Source organism: Symphalangus syndactylus, chromosome 14 (genome assembly GCF_028878055.3).
Source record: "Symphalangus syndactylus isolate Jambi chromosome 14, NHGRI_mSymSyn1-v2.1_pri, whole genome shotgun sequence".
NCBI classification, from domain to species: domain Eukaryota; kingdom Metazoa; phylum Chordata; class Mammalia; order Primates; family Hylobatidae; genus Symphalangus; species Symphalangus syndactylus.
The window spans coordinates 67,851,629-67,873,576 of record NC_072436.2 but is presented as its reverse complement, the minus strand read 5'-3'; the positions used below and the strand labels follow the sequence as shown (position 1 = coordinate 67,873,576).

Here is a 21,948-nt window from a genome sequence, read left to right as displayed (position 1 = left end):
ACAGTCTAAGATGTATATGATTTCTTATCTATACCTGTGATTGAAAAAGATTGTCAACTTGTTTTAGATGCCTTGATACAATTCAATCTCCATTTGGCTTCAACTTTATATAACATGAATGGTACATGTACAGCCATAAAAAAGAATGAGATCATGTCTTTTGCAGGAACATGGATGGAGCAGAAGGCTGTTATCCTCAGCAAACTAATGCAGGAACAGAAAAACAAATATCCCATGTTCTCACTTATAAGTGGGGGCTAAATGACGAGAACTTATGAACACAAAGAAGGAAACAATAGACACTAAGGTCTACTTGAGGGTGGAGGGTGGAGGATGGGAGGACAGAGAGGAGCAGAAAAGATAATTTTTGGGTACTGGGCTTAATTCCTGGGTAATGAAATAATCTATACAACAAACCCCCGTGACATGAGTTTACCTATGTAACAAACCTTCACATGTATCCCCAAACCTAAAATAAATCTTTTTTAAAAAAAAGAATTGTACATATATCAGACAATATGAATTTTATTTTTGTTAAAAAAGTCTGAAAATACATAGAACATAAATAATGGTGGTCTCTAGGTGTGAAATCGTAGGCAATTATAATTTTATTTTCATGTATTTTGTTTTATTTACTTTTTGTAACTTTAAAATTTCTAAATGAGCATATGTTACTTTAGTAGTAATATATTCAGAGCTTCTTTATAAAACCAAAAAAAAAAAAAGAATGTCTGCTGAGAAATTGCTGCTACTGCAATATTAAATTCAATTCTAATGCCTCTCCACTGTTATAGTGATTCTAGTATGGACATTTAAACTAGTGAGACATACTTATATTCAAATGTAAATACAAAAATCACATTATAAGGCTACACATTATTTTTAGTATTCACTATTTTAACCGCCTATTTAAAAAAAACAACAAGGAATGGTAGATTGAGAGAGAGGAAGTGTAAAGGGAGGGAAGACAGAAGGAGAAAGAGAGAAGAAAAGAGGAAGATGAAGAAGTGGGCAAGAGAGGGAGAGAAGAGGAAACTACCTGATTTTTAATCTAACCAATAAAACTACCACAAAATATTTCAGACCATGAAGTTCATAGGTCAGTATCCAAAATTGACAGGAGTAATGACAAAGTGACACTATGTTAAATATATGAACAAAGAGAGACTGGGCACGGTGGCTCACGCCTGTAATCCCAGCACTTTGGGAGACCCAGACGGTGGATTACCTGAGGTCAGGAGTTCAAGACCAGCCTGACCAACATGGAAAAACCCCATCTCTACTAAAAATACAAAATTAGCTGGGCGTGGCACATGCCTGTAATACCAGCTACTCGAGAGGCCGAGGCGGGAGAATCACTTGAACCCGGGAGACGGAGGTTGTGGTGAGCCGAGATCACACCATTGCACTCCAGCCTAGGCAACAAGAGCAAAACTCTGTCTCAAAAAGAAAAAAAAAAAAAAAAAAAAAAATATATATATATATATATATATATATATATATATATACACACACACACAAACACACACAAATAAAAATTGATAAGAGACTGGGCAATAAGACATATTTGAACATATTAAAAACAACCTGATATAAGCATCATTGAAAGTTTCTACAAAAAAAAATCAGTAATAGGCTTCTCTCACCAATTTGTCTTGGTTGCTAGAGTTTAATTTTTGATTCACTTTTTGTGTATCTATGTGTCTGCATGTGAGTGTACTACCAAAATGGAGAAAGAGATCATTTCTTAGAATATTATTAACATCTATAATTCCCCCACACAGAGAGGTTCCCTTTTCCATATGCTTTATATGACAAAAGGAGTAATTGTCATTAGGAATAAAAAAGTAAACATTTTCACAAATACTATTTTAATGTGTAAAGACAGAATATTGTTATTTAAATAACTACATTATTAAACTAAAAACAGAAACCTGGATGTGTATGACTACTTCTAGTCATAAGCTACTGATTTATTGATGACTAAGAAATGTCACTAGCCATAGCATATTACATAAAAACATGAGATTCAAAATTGTTTTTTATAATTAACAGTCCTTAAACAACAAGAGTTTTCTCATTTTTCACTCTTAATAATAAACAGAAAAACTACCAAAAGTTGAGAAAGCAAAGTTTTGAACTCAATGGACATCTTTATTAGGCAGAGCCACATAAAGACTCACCAGGACAGAATATATATGTAGACATCGATAAACTGGAGAGAAATCCACCAAATCTTGGGCCCCAGGTACCTGCAAATACAAGATTATAACAAAAAAATTCAAACAAAGCTATTAAAAGCAACTACATTAACTGTTACTACTCAAGTGTTTGGTTCTTTTTATAAAGGCCAGTTCTAGCTTGTAAGTGAGAAATACAAAACAAACAAAAAAATAGGTTTCCAAAGATCTAGTTCTTATGTTTTAGCCATAGAATTAATAAACCATGAAGATATACACCAAGGCTGGCACAAAGCCCACAAGAATGGGTAGCAAAGAGAAACAGGTGGCACCAATCCTGCATTTGCCTTTAGAGATACATCTTTGGCCATGGGACTGTAAAGGGAAAATAAGAACAATGTGAGAATGCACCTTTCATGACAACTTTGTTTTCTAAAAGACATGATAGTGTACACAAAAAACTAAGTTTTAGTAGTCAAAAACAAAACTTGCCACACAATATGAATCACGGCCTGCCAGCCAGCTTCTGAAGAACACAAGAATTCGTCAATACTTAAGTCAACATGCAATCAAAATACAGAAATATGCTATGAAAAGAGGGGAGATTATGTGAAAAATAAGACAAAGAATGGAAAAGTCAAACCAAGAAGTAATACCAACGGATGTTAATGTGAATAGTGTATCTTAATTAAACCTAGACATCAAAAGAGAAAGTAAAAGAAAAAAAATCAGGTAAGAACTGGAGTCAGTTTCAATGCTAAAATTGATTTGCTATGTGATCTGACAAGAGTAATTCACAATTTGGCCTCGGCTTCCTCAGTTGAAAAAAAAAATCAGCTGATTTATAGGGATTTAATAATAAAAGGAAATATTGAAACTAAATGTTGAACAAAACAAAACAAAAAGAAAATGAAAAAATTACATAAAGAAATATTCAAAATAAAGACCTACCAGTTTTTACTGTAACACTGGTAACTATATAATTCATCGGAATATAAGCAGCAGTCACATCTAAATTGGGTAGGGCTGATTCATAATTACAAAGTCATTTTCCCTTATTTCATAAAGTAAACCTCATTTCTTCTTTTGGGGCATAGCTTCTTTACCAAGATACTTTTCTTAATGAAATCTACTAATTCTAAAATTCAACAGCACAACACCTATGTTCTTTTCCCTTCGGAACCATCACACGTTTATATTTATGGGTTCAAACTTATTGACTATTCTGTTCATCTGCTTCGCACCCATGAGAGCCAAGATTAAATCTCTATATTTAAGTTCCTTGATAGCACTACATACTCTGTAAGCATACAACAAACTTTTAAGTGAATCTAAAAACTGATAGTAAGATGGTCAACATCCTATACCATGGCCCAAGAATAACTTTACTTAAAAAAAAAAAAAAAAAAAAAAAAAAAAAACTTTAAGAAGAGGTAATGAGCATTGCAAATTACTGAAAAAAACATATGGACAGATGTGCAGCATCCAATTTAAAAAGAATAGGATTAAATAGCATATAAAAATTGTACGAGTGCAAATGGACACTCATTTTCATCTTAATAACACAAAGAGTCCACAGGTGATCATTTTAGGCACTCTTATTTGAAATGATCACAACACTAAAACATCTTTACAGTCTCCTCTTTTGGACTGCAAAGTAGAGACCCAAAGGAAATTTATTTTATCTTGACAGAAAACCAGAGCCTATTTTATCTTGCCAAAATATGAGGAAAATTTCTTTTATCTTGCCAGAAAACCAGAGCCTACAGCTAAGCAAAACACATTCCCAAAAGAAGAAAAATTTTAAAACATCAAACATGATATTCACAATAGTATTTAAACTATATAAAAACTACACATGCATATGAAAAAGAAAAAAACATATTTAAAAGTTTGATCTGTATAGGAAATGATACGTTTTTCTTTTACTTAGAATTAATGATTTTTAAAATCTTTGTTACATATTTACAAAAAGTTTGAAGAATTTTTCTTACATAATTTTGAGTAGCAAATTCAATCATAATTTTGTTTATATGTTCTTCATGTAGCTTATTTTGTTTAACTTCATCTCAGAACCATAGTTTCACTCAAAAGGAAACTGCTTGTAGCCATTCCTCAGACAAGGCCTTAGCCCTTTTATATGTCAGACCCATCCTTGTAGAATGAACATCTAAATTAAGGGAGAATTTCCCTAGAAATCTGTGATAAATAAGCTAACACAGCCCCATAACAAAGACATTTTGTTACTAATGGGCTAAGACTGGTTTATCTGGGCATACTATTTTAAAAAATGGATATATTTAGAAAGTAGACAAACGCCATTTTTTGTCATCTCCAACGAATATTTACAACCAAATCTATTCTCTCTGAGGCTGTTGTGACATCATTCTATCAGCTTCAAACTGGCTAAAGTGCTCTCACTTTTAAGTATTGTCTCATTTCTTAGCCACTGGAACCACCATCCAGTTAAGTGTTCCTAAGCACAAGACTGCCTGCTTTGAAAGCAGTACACAGAAATCTAGAGAAAAAGAGAAGGGAGTAAAATGGGGCTTCCGTTCACAACCTTTACCTCTACTCCCAAAATAGACTAATATTTAGAAATCATTTTTCCTCTATGCTCCCCTCTGTGAAGAACACTAGGAATGAACACTGTGAGGAACCAAGAAGAGTGCTGTGAGGATAAAGGTATGTAAACTATGCACTGACTCATGTTGCTTAGCGCGAGATGTGTTTTCTCTGCTGCCACTAATGAAAAAGAATCACAACTACAGAAAGGCAAAAGGAGAAGAGCAACATACATTGGATGTGAAGGAATGCTACAGATTTGGAATAATAAGAAGTGAACTTTCAAAAATCTAAATAAAAAGGGGTGGGGAAGAGTATCAGAAGAAAATGCAGTTTTTCCCGACTCACAGAAATGGGTCTGTTTTAAGGTCCACATCTTGATCTCCATTTCAAATGCTAATTCTCTGTCAAAGCTATATTCTTACTTCTTCCTTTTCTTTGACCCTGTCTCCCCTCAAGTTGCAAAGAATGATTCAAGCAGGTTTAGGTTTCAGCTGGGGCAGAGGGAGGGGTCCAAGGACACTTTCCTAAGCTAACAATAACTTTCTAGTGGTTTCTGTCTCCTAACAAAAGCCATGACTCCTTCTTTATCAGCTTCATCTAATTTTTCCTTTCCAAAGAAAATAACACAGCCCTTGCATTTTACACATGTCTAAATTTGACAAATCATTATCGACTGCAACTATAACTGATAAGAGATAACTTTGTGGTAGGACGTTGTCATTTCCTCTCATAAGGGCTTTCTTTCTGAGATACAGAAACATGATTAGAATAGTTAAACATTTCCTCTGCCTGGCAGTCAGGAACTCAAGACTTTAAGATACTGGAGTCTGTATTTTTCTAGAAGTTCAAATAGATCTATGAAGATACAAATAGTAGCCACAAATAGTATATTCAAGATTATCCTGCTTTTTTAACTAGTTGTTTTCCTTAAGAATTCACGTGAAATAATTTCATCACCAAGGACAGCAGCTGCCTAATTCCCTAATAGTTTCTGAATGGAGAGCATTAGTGCCTTTTGCCAGTTCAAACCTTTTTCCAGAGGATCAAATAGTAGGTAAGATTTTACATTCTATAACTAAGATATCTGTGCCTCAGAGCATATTATAATATTACATAAACTAAGAGAACTAGGATATATTTTTTAATAATGGATAAGTAACAAGCTAGTAAAAGAATTTGAGGATGCCTGAACTTCAGTATCCAGAGGTAGATATAATGGAAGCAACTATTACATTCTTCTATAAATACACATTCACAATTAGAGATCATTGACAGATTAGGCACATGAATTAGTATCTAATGGATCCTATCGGCATCCACGTTTGGTATCCACTAGATACCAATACATATGGCTAATCTGTTCGTTTCAATACAATGATTCTTACATTTTTATAATACCAATTAACAGCTTCAATCAAAGCAATAGTTCCTAGTTTTTGTTTGTGGAATATATTTGTTGTTAAATAGCATTTATATTCTATAAATATGGCACCTAACACATGAGACCAATGTATAGATGACAAAAAAGAGTCTGAAAATAGAGGATGTTACAAAATAAATGTAAATTTTTAAATGGGATTAATCAAAGGCCCCCTGAAAAATCAAAGGCCCCCTGAAAAAATATTATGAGCCCCCACAGATAATATTTACTACAGAAGATACACAGATTTAGCATAGACATGAGAATATTAGATGATGAGGATGAAAAGAAACATCAACATTTCTGATTACAAAAATTTTTACAAAACGCCAGGATGTGACTTTTAGGATATCTTTTTCTTCTTCTCTAGTACATCTTAGTTCAGGTAAAAGAAAGTCTCTAAGAATGGAAAAGTAAATGGTTCAGTTCCTCTCATAGCACATAAGGAAAATGCCTTTACATATTAAAAAAAGGGTATTTTGATTTTTAAAATGCATGATGCCATTCAAGTTTTAACAGATATATTCATTTAATATTTTTCTGACCCTTCCCCCAAAAGGACTGAGTTCATAAATATTTTCTACTATTTTAAAAGACTCACTAGTGAAGGAAGGCAGGAAAGAAAAATTATCTGCAGGTAAAAATATGATTACCAGCTTTACTACTGGGTAAGCCTACCCTTAGAAAAAGGGAATACACTATAAGAAAAGATTGCTTGCCTCCCTCTGCTCAAGAAGAGGAGCGATATACTATGAGAGATTTACCTCTGCTGCTGATAAATACAGCACATTAAAACAGAAATGCATTAGTACGCTCCAGCCCTATTGTTCCCACAGCTGCACCAGAAGATACACAAATACACAGACACACACACTCTCTCCCTCATACACCTACATGGCATTTATTTTTCTCTTAACAAGGCTTTCAAAGTAGATGGATTATCCAAAAAGAGTTTGACAGAGATTTGCAAGGAATTTAGATATCTTTCTCACTAATTATTTGAGTACAAAATAGTTTCTCCATATTGGTAAATGAATGCAGGGACTTGGTGCCCATTTCTGAGCATTACTTAGATCTCAAGTCATTAAAATGTACCAGGCATTTTTCTGCAAAGAGAAGACAACAAATGATTAGCTGAAGGAGCACTGACTTTGCATTCAGAGGATCAATTTTGACAGCCCATATTATGTCTATAAGCCAGGAAATGTCTGGCAAACATTTTTCACCAGTATGCATTTCAGAACTATGTTGCTTCCCAAAATTCAGAGAAAAGAAGGGTAGAATTCATTTGGATATGAGCTTTTATGCAGCTAGACTAAACACCACAGAAACACCAACAAACTGGAAGGCCTATAATTTTAAGTGACTAGAATTAGCAAAAGCATAAAGAATTTTCTAAACCTTTGAGCATATGAGAATACTGTGGCCAGAACCCTATCCTAAAAAAGTACAAAATTATGCCAAGGAGCCTCTCACAAATTATTAGGATTCTTTCTGAGAAATCCCTAAGCAGATTACCACTTATTAATTACTCAAGTGTTTGCATAAGCAGAACAAAATCAGGAAAAACCACCATTTCTCCTTACTGAGGCACTGCAAAAAACCTGTGACCAAAGTCAAAGGACAGTCCCTCAAGAATTCTCCACTTAAAGCTGAACAATGAGGGCCAGGCCTGGTGGCTTACACCTGTGATCCCAGCACTTTGGGAGGCCGAAGCAGGTGGATTGCTTGAGCCCAGGAGTTCGTGACCAGCCTGTGCAACATGACGAAACACATCTCTACAAAAAACTGCAAAACTTAGCCAGGTGTGATGGCACATGCCTGTACTCCCAGCTACTCAGGAGGCTGAAGTGGGAGGATAGCTTGAGCCTGGGATGTCGAGGCTGCAGTGAGCTGAGATCATGCCACTGTACTCTAGCCTGAGTGACAGAGTGAGACCCTGTCTCAAAAAAAAAAAAAAAAAAGCTGAACACTGGTGAAACAAAAATTCAATTGGTCTTTATTTAACAAGGGTCCACTATATGCTATGAAACTCTAAACCTTTAGGCAAAAGAGGCAATTTTGCACTACTTGGTATTAAACATAAAAGGTCTGAGAGGATAAAAAACTAAGATGAGGAAAAGAAGGTTAAAAATGCTACAATATTATAGGTAAAGAACGAATATCCCTAATATAGAGAGAACTAATAATGAAGAAAAAAACCAAAATCATTCAAAAAATAGGCAAAAGACATAAGCAGTTTATAAAAAAGATATACAAATAGCCCTGAACCTTATTAAGATACTCAACTTTACCCACAGTAATAGGAATGAAAATTAAAACTACAAAGAGATATGTTTCTTATCTATGAGAATGGCAGAAATTCAAAAGCTTAAAATAATTACTCTCTTAAAGAAGCTGTAAGAAAATAGGCAACTCATGCATTGCTGGGGTGGGTGGCGGGGTATAGAAAATAGTACAACCCCTATGGAGGAGAATTTGACGTTATCTAACAAAATTACACATGCATTTACCCCGTGACTGAACAATCCTGCTTCTGGGAAACTACCCTGAGGATACAGCTCCAACCACGTGGAAAAAACAGTTCTCAGGTTTTTTTTTTTGGTTTTTTTTTTTTTTTTAAGTTTTAAAGTGTTTTGCATATGGTAAAATTCACTCTTTCTAGTAAACAATTCTGTAAGTTCTGACAAATGCACATAGACCTGTAATTATCATCATAATCAAGATAAGAAGAAACAGTTCCAGCACTCCCCAAAATTCCCTATGCCCCTTTGTAGTCAAATTGTTTCCTGATGCCTAGCCCTTGGCAAACACTGATCATTTTCTATCTCTAGAGTTTTGATTTTTTAGGATTGTCATATTGATAGACTCATATACTATGTAGCCTTTTGAACCTGGCTTCTTCCATTGAACATAATGCATTTGAGATTCATCTGTGTTGTTTCATGCATCTGCAGTTTATTCCTTTTTATTTCAGAGTGGTACTTCAATTATGGATATACCACAGTTCATTTATCCCTTCATGCACTGAAGGACATTTGGGGTGTTTCTAGTTTTGGTAGTATATGCACAAAGCTGCTATAAATATTAAGCTTCAGGCTTCTGAGTGAATATGCTGGTTCAATACCCAGGAGTGGGATTGCTAGGTCATATATATGACCACTTCTAGCTGTATGTTCAACATTATAATAAACTGCTAAACTGTTTTCCAAAGCGATTCTATCATTTCACATTTTCACAGCAATATATGAGTTCCATTTGCTCTATATCCTTGACAGTACATGGTAATGTCAGTATTTTTTTTATTTTAGGTATTCTAATAGCTGTACAGTTAAAACACTACTTTTTAATAAGAAAACATTGGAAATCATTTAGTGTCCATGTATAGATTGGCTGAATAAACTATGGTACATCCAAACAATGGAGTACTATTTAGCAATAAAAATAGAATGAGAAAGATTTCTATGAACTGATATGGAATAATTTTCAAAATATATTTCAAATGAAAAAAACAAAGTACAAAAATATATATGTATTATGCTATTAATAATTATGTTGCTTAAGGTATAATGAAGGGTATACACACAAAAACTAACAACACTCATTACTTACAAAAGGTGGGTAGGAGCAGTGTGGAAAGGATAAGGATGAGAATGGGATTTCACTGAATATATCTTCTTATATAGTTTTGCCTTTGAACCATGTTCATATTTTAAATAGTCAAAAAGTTAAATAAATAAGGATAGTTGAACCCTAAAAAATAATACAAAAAGAAACAAATGAACCTAATTATATATCAATTTGGTAACAATCAAACAGAAGAAAAAAAATTAGCCAAAAGTGTTTGAACATAGTACTCTGAACTATACAGACTTAGTGGGATACACTGTAGGATCAAAAGAACTGTGAAGAAATCTTGAACTTAATAACTTTATTGCTTTTAGTGACATTTGCATAATAATTCTGCAACTATTTTCTGGGTATTGTATAATTATCCAAAAGATTAAATATGCTGATACTCTGGAAACCAGAATATTTGCAAATACAAATACAGAATGAGAGAAAAGACTTATTACATTAGATTGGAATTAGAAGTATTAGCTTTAACTCATGATTTATTTTTTTTAAGTCTACGCATTAATGTAGCAGGAGTATTTCTTAGCTCTGTCCACAAAAGGGGTATACCTAATGCCCATGTTAGTTTCTAAATATCATTCTCCAGTAAAAGAAATTAGAACTCTCTGAAGAAACGGCTGATGCCAGGGCTGGGACAGAGCCTGGGGTTTCTTGTGGAAAAGAAGAGAAATTAAAGAAAGGAGCAGAGCTCAAAAACTGGATAGATAATTTGGAACAAGTGGAAAATGAAAATGAAAGACAAGATGGAATATAACTCATTGTATATAAAATGATTATCCATCTGCCCATACTGACACTACAAAAATAAGGAGAGAAAAGGAAAGTTTTTTATAGAAGAATGTTGACTCATAAATGTGAAAGAAATGAAAAAAATAGAAAATCACAACATCTTATAACAACCATAGTAACATATGATTCCAGAAAGTGGCATCAATGAGTTCTAAAATCAGTGGGTGACGAACTGTTAGGGAACAGGATAGTCACATGGTCTAATGTATTACTAATTACAAAGGGGGACGGGTACCTTTATGGTGAAGAAACCTAGTGAACACCATCTTAACCAATGTATGCCTCCAGATGTGATGCAGTGAAAAGAACTTAATATTACCTTTGTAATATTCCTGCCAAAAATGATTAACCTGACTCTAGTCATGAGGATATAACGAGATGTACCTAAACAGATGGATATTAAGGGAGACTAAACAGACGTAAAAATTAATGTGTAAAATTTGTCTGGATGTGGCTGCAAGGAAAAAAATGAAGGAAAAAATCTGCTAGAAAGAACATTATTGGAACAACTGGAGATAGTTGTATAAAGGTTGTATATTAAGTGGCAGTGTCACCATCAATGTGAAATTTCCTGATGTAATCACTGTATTGTACTTATGTAGAAGAATGTCATTATCAGGAAACACAGATTACAGTATTTGGAGTTCCAAATATTATGAATGATGCATGCCACTTTCTTCCAAATGGCTCAGTTTTGGGAGAGAAAAGAAACATACACACACACACACACACACACGCACACACCTATTCTTTCAAAATCAAATTTTTCAGAGAGACAGAGGAAGTGTTAAGTTTTAATAAGTGGACTATTTAAGTGAAGCATATATGGATACCATATGTGTAACTTTTCTGAAGATGTAAACTTCTTCAAAAGTAAAAGAAAATTTTTAAAAGACACTATTACAGAAGAGGTAAAATTGAGGGGTCCTTCAGATAAAAGTAGAATAAGGCATTCTTAGCAAGAAGAAGGGGGTAAAGGATTATATTCCACAGTTGCAGTTACTAGCAACTTAGTGCAAGGTGAAGTTTTTTGAATAATCAATGAGAATATAAAAGAGAAATTCTACTACAGTAACCAAAACAGCATGGTACTGGTACCACAACAGAGACATAGATCAATGGAACAGAACAGAGCCCTCAGAAATAATGCCGCATATCTACAACTATCTGATCTTTGACAAACCTGACAAAAACAAGCAATGGGGAAAGGATTCCCGTTTAATAAGTGGTGCTGGGAAAACTAGCTAGCCATATGTAGAAAGCTGAAATTGGATCCCTTCCTTACACCTTATACAAAAATTAATTCAAGATGGATTAAAGACTTACATGTTAGACCTAAAACCATAAAAACCCTAGAAGAAAACCTAGGCAATACCATTCAGGACATAGGCGTGGGCAAGGACTTCATGTCTAAAACACCAAAAGCAATGGCAACAAAAGCCAAAATTGACAAATGGGATCTAATTAAACTAAAGAGCTTCTGCACAGCAAAAGAAACTACCATCAGAGTGAACAGGCAACCTACAGAATGGGAGAAAATTTTTGTAACCTACTCATCTGACAAAGGGCTAATATCCAGAATCTACAATGAACTCAAACAAATTTACAAGAAAAAAACAAACAACCCCATCAAAAAGTGGGCAAAGGACATGAACAGACACTTCTCAAAAGAAGACATTTATGCAGCCAAAAAACACATGCAAAAATGCCCATCATCACTGGCCATCAGAGAAATGCAAATCAAAACCACAATGAGATACCATCTCACACCAGTTAGAATGGCCATCATTAAAAAGTCAGGAAACAACAGGTGCTGGAGAGGATGTGGAGAAATAGGAACACTTTTACATTGTTGGTGGGACTGTAAACTAGTTCAACCATTGTGGACGTCAGTGTGGAGATTCCTCAGGGATCTAGAACTAGAAATACCATTTGACCCAGCCATCCCATTACTGGGTATATACCCAAAGGACTATAAACCATGCTGCTATAAAGACACATGCACACGTTATGTTTATTGCAGCACTATTCACAATAGCAAAGACTTGGAACCAACCCAAATGTCCAACAACGATAGACTGGATTAAGAAAATGTGGCACATATACACCATGGAATACTATGCAGCCATAAAAAATGATGAGTTCATGTCCTTTGTAGGGACATGGATGAAACTGGAAAACATCATTCTCAGTAAACTATCGCAAGGACAAAAAACCAAACACCGCATGTTCTCACTCATAGGTGGGAATTGAACAGTGAGAACTCATGGACACAGGAAGGGGAACATCACACTCCAGGGACTGTTGTGGGGTGGGGGGAGGGGGGAGGGACAGCATTAGGAGATATACCTAATGCTAAATGACAAGTTAATGGGTGCAGCAAACCAACATGGCACATGGATACATATGTAACAAACCTGCACATTGTGCACATGTACCCTAAAACCTAAAGTATAATAATAAAAAAATAAAATAAATTTAAAAAAAGAGAGAAATTCTACAAGACCTGAAAAGAGAGGTAGAAGTTTATAATTGAGATAAATGATTTCAAAATAACAGGGCATTTACACTATCACCACAAAAAAAAAAAAGAGAAAAAAACCTTGAGTTGATGTGAGTCATAATACATCTTTACCAATGGATAGACCTAAAAGATCAAAGACTGGGAATAAGAAAACCAAAACAGAATGTCTAAAACATGCCATAATGTTTCCATTCAACCTTCTAAATTGTCCTTTTGGTATTTCATTATATATATGGGCACCTACTTTTCTTTTGACTGCATATGTCCTTAATAGGCCAGCTTTCATTAAGAAGTTTAAAATTCAAAGCCTATAGGTATCAATGGGTATTGGGATTAAGTGATGGATGCTGGCAATTTTAAATCATACTCTCTTAATAGACACTTTGTATATGAAATATCAAGGACTATTATTTATTTTTACAAAGCACAACATTTTTTTTTTTCACATCAGTGTGGCCCTGTCAGTCTGTTTTTTATTTTGCCATTTTTTGGATAGATACCCAATATAAGCAGTATTATATTTTTGTCATCACATTTAAACCATATCCCTGATGGCAACACTGCTACTCAAGGCCAGTCTATTACTACCATGCTTAGAAAAAAACTAAATTAGAAATCTAGATTTTTATGTGAATCTAATTGACTTGTAGAAGTTGGCGACTAATTTAAAAATTTTTAAGCATTGTGTAGGCCAACAACCAGTATGCAAGCTGTTTCTGGCCCGTAGGTTGCCAATCTGCAACCTCTGGTTTAAACTCTAAACTTCTAAAGGCAGCCTTTATTTAAGTTTAAGTTTAAACTCTAAACTTCTAAAGTAGACTTTAACTTAGCAAGGAATGATCCTCATTTTCTGTTACCTTCCTGTCAATAGAAAGTTTTACAATCAATATTTTGAAATTTGGGTCAAATATCACAACCACTATTTTTTACAAGCAATTTGACACAATTATTGTCACTATTTCATAGGTGAGAAAAGGGATGCTGAGAGAAATTACATAATTTGTCCCAATACCACAAAGAAAAAAGCTTGTACATTCTAAAATAAATCTTTTGTGTATACTTTCCAAACACCCTGTGTTATGACTAAATTGTGTTACAACTATAATTGTGCTCCCCCGCAAATTCCTATGTCAAAGTCCTTAGTCCCAATGTGACTGTATTTGGAGACTGGGCCTTTAAAGAGGTAATTAAAATTAAATGAGATTATAAGAATGGGGTTCTAATTCAATAGGACTGGTATCCTTATAAAAAGAGGAAGACACACATTATAAAAAGAGGATGTAAGCAAAGAAAAAAACTGTATGAGGATACGGCTAGAAGGCAGCTATCTGCAAGCCAAAGAGAGAGGCCTTAGGAGAAACTAACCCTGGTGGAACCTTGATCTTGGACAGCCAGGCTCCAGAAATGTGAGAAAACAGATTTTTGTTTAAATCACCCATTCTACAGCATTTTGTTATGGTAGCCCTAGCAAATTAATACATCTCATTACTTCAAAATTACTACAGCACAACAATAATCAAGACATCCCAGAAGGCTTTCTACACATGGCATTTGTATTTAAATTAACAATTCCCTCCTGTTGATTCTATACTTCAAAAGAGACACCAAAATCTAGAGAGATAAATCTGACATGAATCATTTGGTCAACAAATATTTATGTGACCCATACTCTATGACCAGTGGTGTGGATGACATGGTTACCACTGTTCCTTAACAGTTGGTAAATAAATTAAGAGAGGTACACACTAGAATATGTGACATGTCATAAATGTGGTATCAATGAAGTATTCTAAGAATGCAGAAGCTCTGAAGTAACCTAGAAACAAAGTAGAAAAAATAGGCCCTGCTTTTTCAAACTATTTCTTAATACTGCTTTATTTCAGCAGATTTTTTTTGTTTATAGTAGATGATGTTCATCAGTCCATGCAAATATACATTGCCAAAAATTAGATCAACTTATATTTCACCTTTATTCAAAAAAGCACATGGTCATAATGCCACAATAGTAACTATTATATACTGATAGCACTGTATGTACAAGGACTGTGACAAAGGCATTATATACATTATTTCATTCAATCCTCACAACAAGCCTATTCTCAGTAGATATTATCACCCTCCTTCTCAAAACTAATATGTCATCTTGAGGGCTTCCTTGCATTTTATCTTCAAATATCTCAAAATTGATATTCCTGATGAGTCTAGATCCATAAACACATTCTCAATCTAAAATGTTAACTACTTCTAATATTTTTAAGTTCTATCTAGATATTTAGAGAAGAACATTAACACCTGCATATGCCAACAGGGTGATATTCAATCCCAATTTCCTAAATCATATTTCCATTAAAAATCAATTGAATTGGCTGGGCATGGTAGCTCATGCCTGTAATGCCAGCACTTTGGGAAGTCAAGGCAGGAGGATCACTTGAAAGCTCAGGAGTTTGAGACCAGCCTGGACAACACAGTGAAGCCTCATCACTCCCTCTTTTTTTTTTTAATCAATTGAATTAAGTTGTTGATCAGAAATGTTTAAATATCAGCAGTTTCATATAGTCCAATCCTAATATATGATTATTTTTTTTAAAACAAAACCTCATCTTGTGACTCTTTCATTAGCTTAGCCAATAATAAAATAAAAATGGAGAATTTTACTAGAAATATGTTTCTTTATAACATCCTTCAGCAATCATTAAGAGACTGACTCTTTTTTTTTTTTTTTTTTTTTTTTGAGACGGAGTCTCGCTCTGTCGCCCAGGCTGGAGTGCAGTGGCACAATCTCGGCTCACTGCAAGCTCCGCCTCCTGGGTTCACTCCATTCTCCTGCCTCAGCCTCTCCGAGTAGCTGGGACCACAGGCGCCCGCCACCACGCCCGGCTAATTTTTTGTATTTTTTAGTAGAGACGGGGTTTCACCGTGGTCTCGATCTCCTGACCTTGTGATCCGCCCGCCTCGGCCTCCCAAAGTGCTGGGATTACAAGCGTGAGCCACCGCACCTGGCCAAGACTGACTCTTATACTTCAATAAGCTGAGGGTGGGGAAGAGAAAAAAAGAAAGACTGATTCCTTCAGATGGTTCAACATGTAAGTTGTTTTTTCATTCAAAATGACAATTTACTTTTGAGACTTCATCCTCAGTTCCCTAGGCTGTTAAGTTTTTCCCATTTCTAGTACAAACTTTATTTCAGGTTAACAATGTATTAACTATCTATTTACCATGTGTAGAGTCATGTTCTAGGTATTTGGCTTTTCCTACCCACCTTATTGCATGATCTCCTCTTATGTATCATTAAGCTAAAGACACAGTAATAGCCTTAAAATGTCATTCAATGAAAAAAATATATTAAGTATATTTGCATTGAAAGCACAGGAAAGCGTAAAAAGTTCTTCAGAGAGTAAAGAAAGTACCTAAACTTGTTAAGCTAGAATTATAAAATGTTATTTAAAATGCTGGTAATACATAAGCAACAGGTTTTAGAAAGCAAACTTAACTTTCTCTTTAAGTACTGTATTTACTGCCAGAAAAAAGTTTAAATCATATTTAAAAAAACAATAGAAGACCCAAACATTCATTTGTTTGTTTTATTTATACACTAAAAAAGCTTCGTCATGTTTCCATATCGTCTTGTAACTCCAAGTGTGCTCCAGGGACCAGGAGCTCCATCCTCACCAGGGACCTTGTTAAAAAATGCAGACTCAGACTCATTCTCAACCTGTATAATCACAATCTGCATTTTAATATGCTTCCCAGGTGATTCCTATGCAACAAGAAACATTGTTCGACAACACAGTTCTTAAGTTGGGTCCTAGGGGTAAAATGAATTCCATAAACCCCCTGAAATTTCATGCAAAACTTTTTGTGACAGAATATATGTACATTTTACTGGGAAATGACTCCATATATTTTTATCAATCTTTCAAAGTAATACATGACCCCAAACAGATTAAGAATGACTGCCATACAGGGATTCTATGCCACAGTTACCATGCTTACAGATTAAAAGTCACAATATTCCAAAAACTATGCAGTTCTCAATGAGGTCTGTTGAAGAATGACAAGAATGAAGGTCAGAACGTCACAGTGGGTCACGAAAGACCTTATCTGAAGAATTTATTCACACCATGCAAGAACTATGCCAAGAAACCAGTTTGGAAACATCTAAATAAATAATTCTCTACATGAGGTTTGAGATTAAGAATGTGCACTTGAAGAAGATTCAAACTGAGAAGTAAATAAACATAAGGTAGAATTTTTTTAAGATAGAATGCCATTAGATGACAGTGAAGTGCCAAATTTTTGTTTTAAGAGCTCAATCAGCAAATCTTTAATATGAATTGCTTGATTTGAGATATGGAACCATTTAAAAATATTAACTTCCAAGTACATTCTTACAGTACTACTTTTATGAGAAACCTCCAACACATTTTACTAGTCTTACTTTCCTCATCTTCTGTGGACCTCACAGGACAAGGCAAAGAAGGAGCATGGCACAAAAATTAAAAGGAACTTACCGAGGATCTTCAATGGGTCAATGATAAAGAATGGTTTCCTTTTATATATCATGGTTTCAATGATATATAAGAACTGTGTATATATTTTATTTTTCATCTTATCATCTAACCATCTCTTCAGGTACTGTACTATCCACGGGCACAGACTATGTCTAACCCATAAGCTACAGTATCTGACAGAATTCCATCTTCTTCATGGGTACTCAAAATGTAGATTAAAGGAGTTGGTTGGTCCTTCTTGAGACTGATACTTTATTGTGCTACTACTGTGACTGATCATCTGTGATGGAATCTAATATCTGAAAGTTTGTCCTCCAGGGTGGATCCACATCCTAACAAGCCAGTCATTCCAGGCAAGAAGGGAGAATGCTAGAAAACATTCAGGGGAATAAAGTCCCCTCTATCTCCTTCTATCTCGATGAGTCATTAGGCCAATAGTTGGTTCATTTTACTTCAAAGTGGCCCAATAGATAACACTCAAAAGACTTTCTTAGCTCTATTAAGAGCTATCAAGAGTTCTTGCAATCCATGTGCAATAGGGATAGGATGAAACTTTCAAGCATTATTAACTATTAATGTACTTCATTTACATCATAAACATATCCTAGTACAATATAAACTTTAAAAATGATAAATAAAATTATTCACTTAAATAGCAGAAGTGTGTCCCCTCAATAATGAAATGTATATAAAAGAATGTAGTGGTTTACGGCTGGGTGCGGTGGCTCACACCTATAATCCCAGCACTTTAGGAGTCCCAGTCGGGTGGATCACGAAGTCAGGTGATCAAGACCATCCTGGCTAACATGGTGAAACCCCATCTCTACTAAAACATACAAAAAATTCGCCGGGCGTGGTGGCGGGCACCTGTAGTCCCAGTTTCTGGGTAGGCTGAGGCAGGAGAATGGCATGAACCCAGGAGGCGGAGCTTGTAGTGAGCTGAGATCGCACCACTGCACTCCAGCCTGGGCGACAGAGTGAGACTCCACCTCAAAAAAAAAAAAAAAAAAAAAAAAAAAAACATGTAGTAGTTTACATTCTTATGATAGCTCCTGTTCTATCAAACTTAAATGCTAAGGTTGTAGACATAAAAATAACATCTTTATTTGTTTTTCAGCTCAAACAGTTTAAACATTGCCAATTCAACTTTTGAAGTCAAAGAGGAATAATGATAGAGGCAGGCATAATGACAATAGAGATACATAATAGAAGTCAGCAAGGAAGAGTAATGAAGATAGAACAGGAACCAATGTTTTCTCACCACCCTTTAAGGAGCAGGGATTTGTGAAATCCTATGGGGTAGAGACTACTGCCTCTACTTAACAGGTGAATACACTCAGTTTAGCGATTAAACAATTTATCCAAGACTACAAAATTAGGACAAGTTTTGGGGAAGATAGAAAAGCAAGAGAGTAGTAAGGGTGTAACAGGAGACAAGTATGGAGAAGAAATAGTGAATCCAGTTTTATCTGGAGAAAGGAAACAAGCACTTACAAAAAAAAAAGACTACTGAGTACAAGAGTAAATGATTCCTTACACATGTCAGTGGGCATTTTAAAAGTAAATTATATGATTATTAATAATTTTTTAAAACTTAAATGGCAGAGCCAGAATTTGAATACAGTCAGTCTGATTCTAAAGCTCATGCTCCTAAACACCACACTCACAAAGAGACATCCAGTTAATGCAAATGACAAATATTTAGAAAAAAACATTTTAACAGGAAATCTCAAAGGTCATATAGTTTTATTTTTAAAAATACATTAAACATACTTCTAACAACAAAGAAAGATATAAAAATATGTACTAGTTAAGGCACTTAATCTTATTCTTCCCTGACAGTGACAAAGAACTAATCTATGAGGTTATGAATATGTCACAAAATTCCCAGTTACCCTGTAATCACTCATATATTTATTTCCTCCAGAAATGCACACTCAACTTTCTGGAATCTTTGTGTATTTTCCATCTGAGCCATTTCTCAAGGTAAAGAATCTATTTGTTCACTCTTCAGCTTTTGAAGTAACATTTTTTTGTTTGTCTGGAGTAACTGCTGCAGTTTCAGCCGAGGTCGCCTAGACCTCCTGTCTCTAGGTAGGTAAACTGTACTCTTCCTTTAATGTAGTTCCCAGTCAATACAGAATTTAAAAACCCTGAAACTTTTCAAAATAGAGGAGTGAATTTAAAATTTAAATTCTCGAAAAAGAATCAGGATCTAAATTATCTTAGTGTATCTTCAATTTCCTTAAATTGAGCCTTATTTGTATTCAAAATGGTATTTGATATCCAGAAGATCACACAAACTACATTATATGGATAAACTCTTCATCACACCTCAACTGTACTATTTAAGCTTAAAAATAGTCTCACTTCCCCACATCAAATGTTACTTACCTCTTCATCATCTTCCTCATCTTCAACATCCAGAATTCCTGAATCCTGTTCAGACTTGGGACTAGTGCTTTCTATCTCTGTATCAAAGATTATATATGCATCTTTCTTAGATTTCCTCTTGCTACCTATTCTGGGTTGTTGCAAGACGATGTTATCCAGGTTTCTTTGCTGCTGGGCCTAGGATAGAGAAGAACACACACAAACACACCAAAAAGGTGGGGGTAGGGAGAGAGAAAGAAAGAAAAAAGAAAAGAAACAAAACTTAAGTTTTCAACGAATTTCTAATTTTGAACAAATTGATATTTTAATGAAAATACTACAACAAAAGGCCTTAGTACATAAAGTTTTAGTATCAGATATAAAACCAAACACATTAATGTATACCTTTTTAACCCTGGAGCCATCGTATTTTAACTCATTTTCCAAGTTAACACAGAAAACAGATAATCAGTCAATATTATCGTAAGACTTTTCAAATATATCCATTAAATCATAACAAAAAGAAATCTCCAGTTTTGCCTTAGCAGGCCAGGAGATTAGTGCAAATGCCTAGCATTTATCTCTTACAAGAAAATACCATATTGAGACCATAATGGTTGGAGGAAAAAGGGTGGGGGCTTAGAATTAATTTTAATACATTTAGGCTTAAGAGACTGTTAAAAACAGTTATGTGGATATAAGAGACCAATGAAATATATTCAGGAGAATGAATTATCTTCAGAAAGTGATTTGAACTAAGTAATCCAATAGGATTCCATGAATGTGATCTGTGGAAAGCAGGGTTTTAAAGGGTTTTTTTTTCTGAACCCTAGAAAAGGTAGTATAATCCCTTCAGCTTAAAAAAAAATAGACTGATATGGTGGCATGGTTTCAATAGATACAGAGAAGTAGAAAGTGGGACTATCCAGAGTCAACAACAGAAGCATTAAACCACACATTATTAGAGCTAGAAGTTACCTTAATTGCCACTCAGGAAACTGAGGCTAGAAAACAAAGGATTTGCTTGAAGTCACAAGGCAAGTGAGTGGTAAATCAGAAGCTCAAAGTATGGTCTCTTAAATTTCAAATCAGTGACATTTCCACTACATCAACAGTCCCTCAAAGCATGACCAAAATGTTTCCCAAAAATGAGTTGTGGTCAAATCAACAGGAAACACTGCATCCCATGAAGCCTTCTTATAGATATGCAATGCACACTAACAGAATAAAAGCTGGGAGAAGTCCTATTTTAAAGAAACTTGTTTAATTTGGTTTAACCCAGCATGTTCCAAGAACATTTCCCAAGGGAACTTTCCTTTTTTCTTTCTTTTAATGTAATATTTGGTATTACTCCAAGATACAAAGCTTGAGAATGTGACCTCTGAAAGTATACATTTCTTAATCAATATAAGATATTTCTCCTCAGTGGCAAATAGAAATTAGTTCAGGGAAAAAAATCAGTCTCCAAATCTTCTGTATAAGGTTAATGAAATGAAAATAAATATAAAGTATAAGAAGTTAGTCCAGGAATGGTGAAATGAGACAATTATAACAAGGCAGAGAAAAACTTCAACTATGTGAACTAGTTTCTGCCAAGAAAATGAAAAGAATCTACATTCCAGAGATTTGAATCAATGGACATACTTGTTTCTCTGCATATGAGCCATTGATATTTTGGTTAGATTTACATAAATACATGGCTTAAGTAACAAACTGAGATAGAGAAGTACCCCAAATCATCTAATTTAGGTTTGTACATAAGACACAATATCCTCCAAGTCTTTCAGAAACCAAGTTAATTAGAATATTCCATTTTTCTCAAAAGTAAGATGTTCTTCCCCACTTACTTCCAATGCAAAATATACAAAAAGGGATCAAGGACTCCAGAGCACAAAGGAAGGTAGAACTTCCTTTAAAACTTTCATATTTTAAAAAAGCAAGCTTTCA

General features: G+C 34.6%; 1 protein-coding gene across 7 annotated transcripts in view; it reads right to left on the bottom strand.

The window, feature by feature from the left end:
• EXOC6B (exocyst complex component 6B) overlaps nt 1-21,948 on the bottom strand; it is a 676,922-nt gene that overhangs the window by 397,856 nt on the left and 257,118 nt on the right. For 6 of the 7 annotated variants that reach the window (XM_055243157.2, XM_055243158.2, XM_055243160.2 and 3 more), the window contains exons 7-8: nt 20,023-20,199; nt 2,184-2,252 (exon numbers count right to left, since the gene is read on the bottom strand). In XM_055243157.2, coding sequence (XP_055099132.1) covers nt 2,184-2,252; nt 20,023-20,199 — 246 coding nt within the window. The remainder of the gene's footprint in view (nt 1-2,183; nt 2,253-20,022; nt 20,200-21,948) is intronic. The other variant, XM_055243159.2, reaches the window with a different exon arrangement.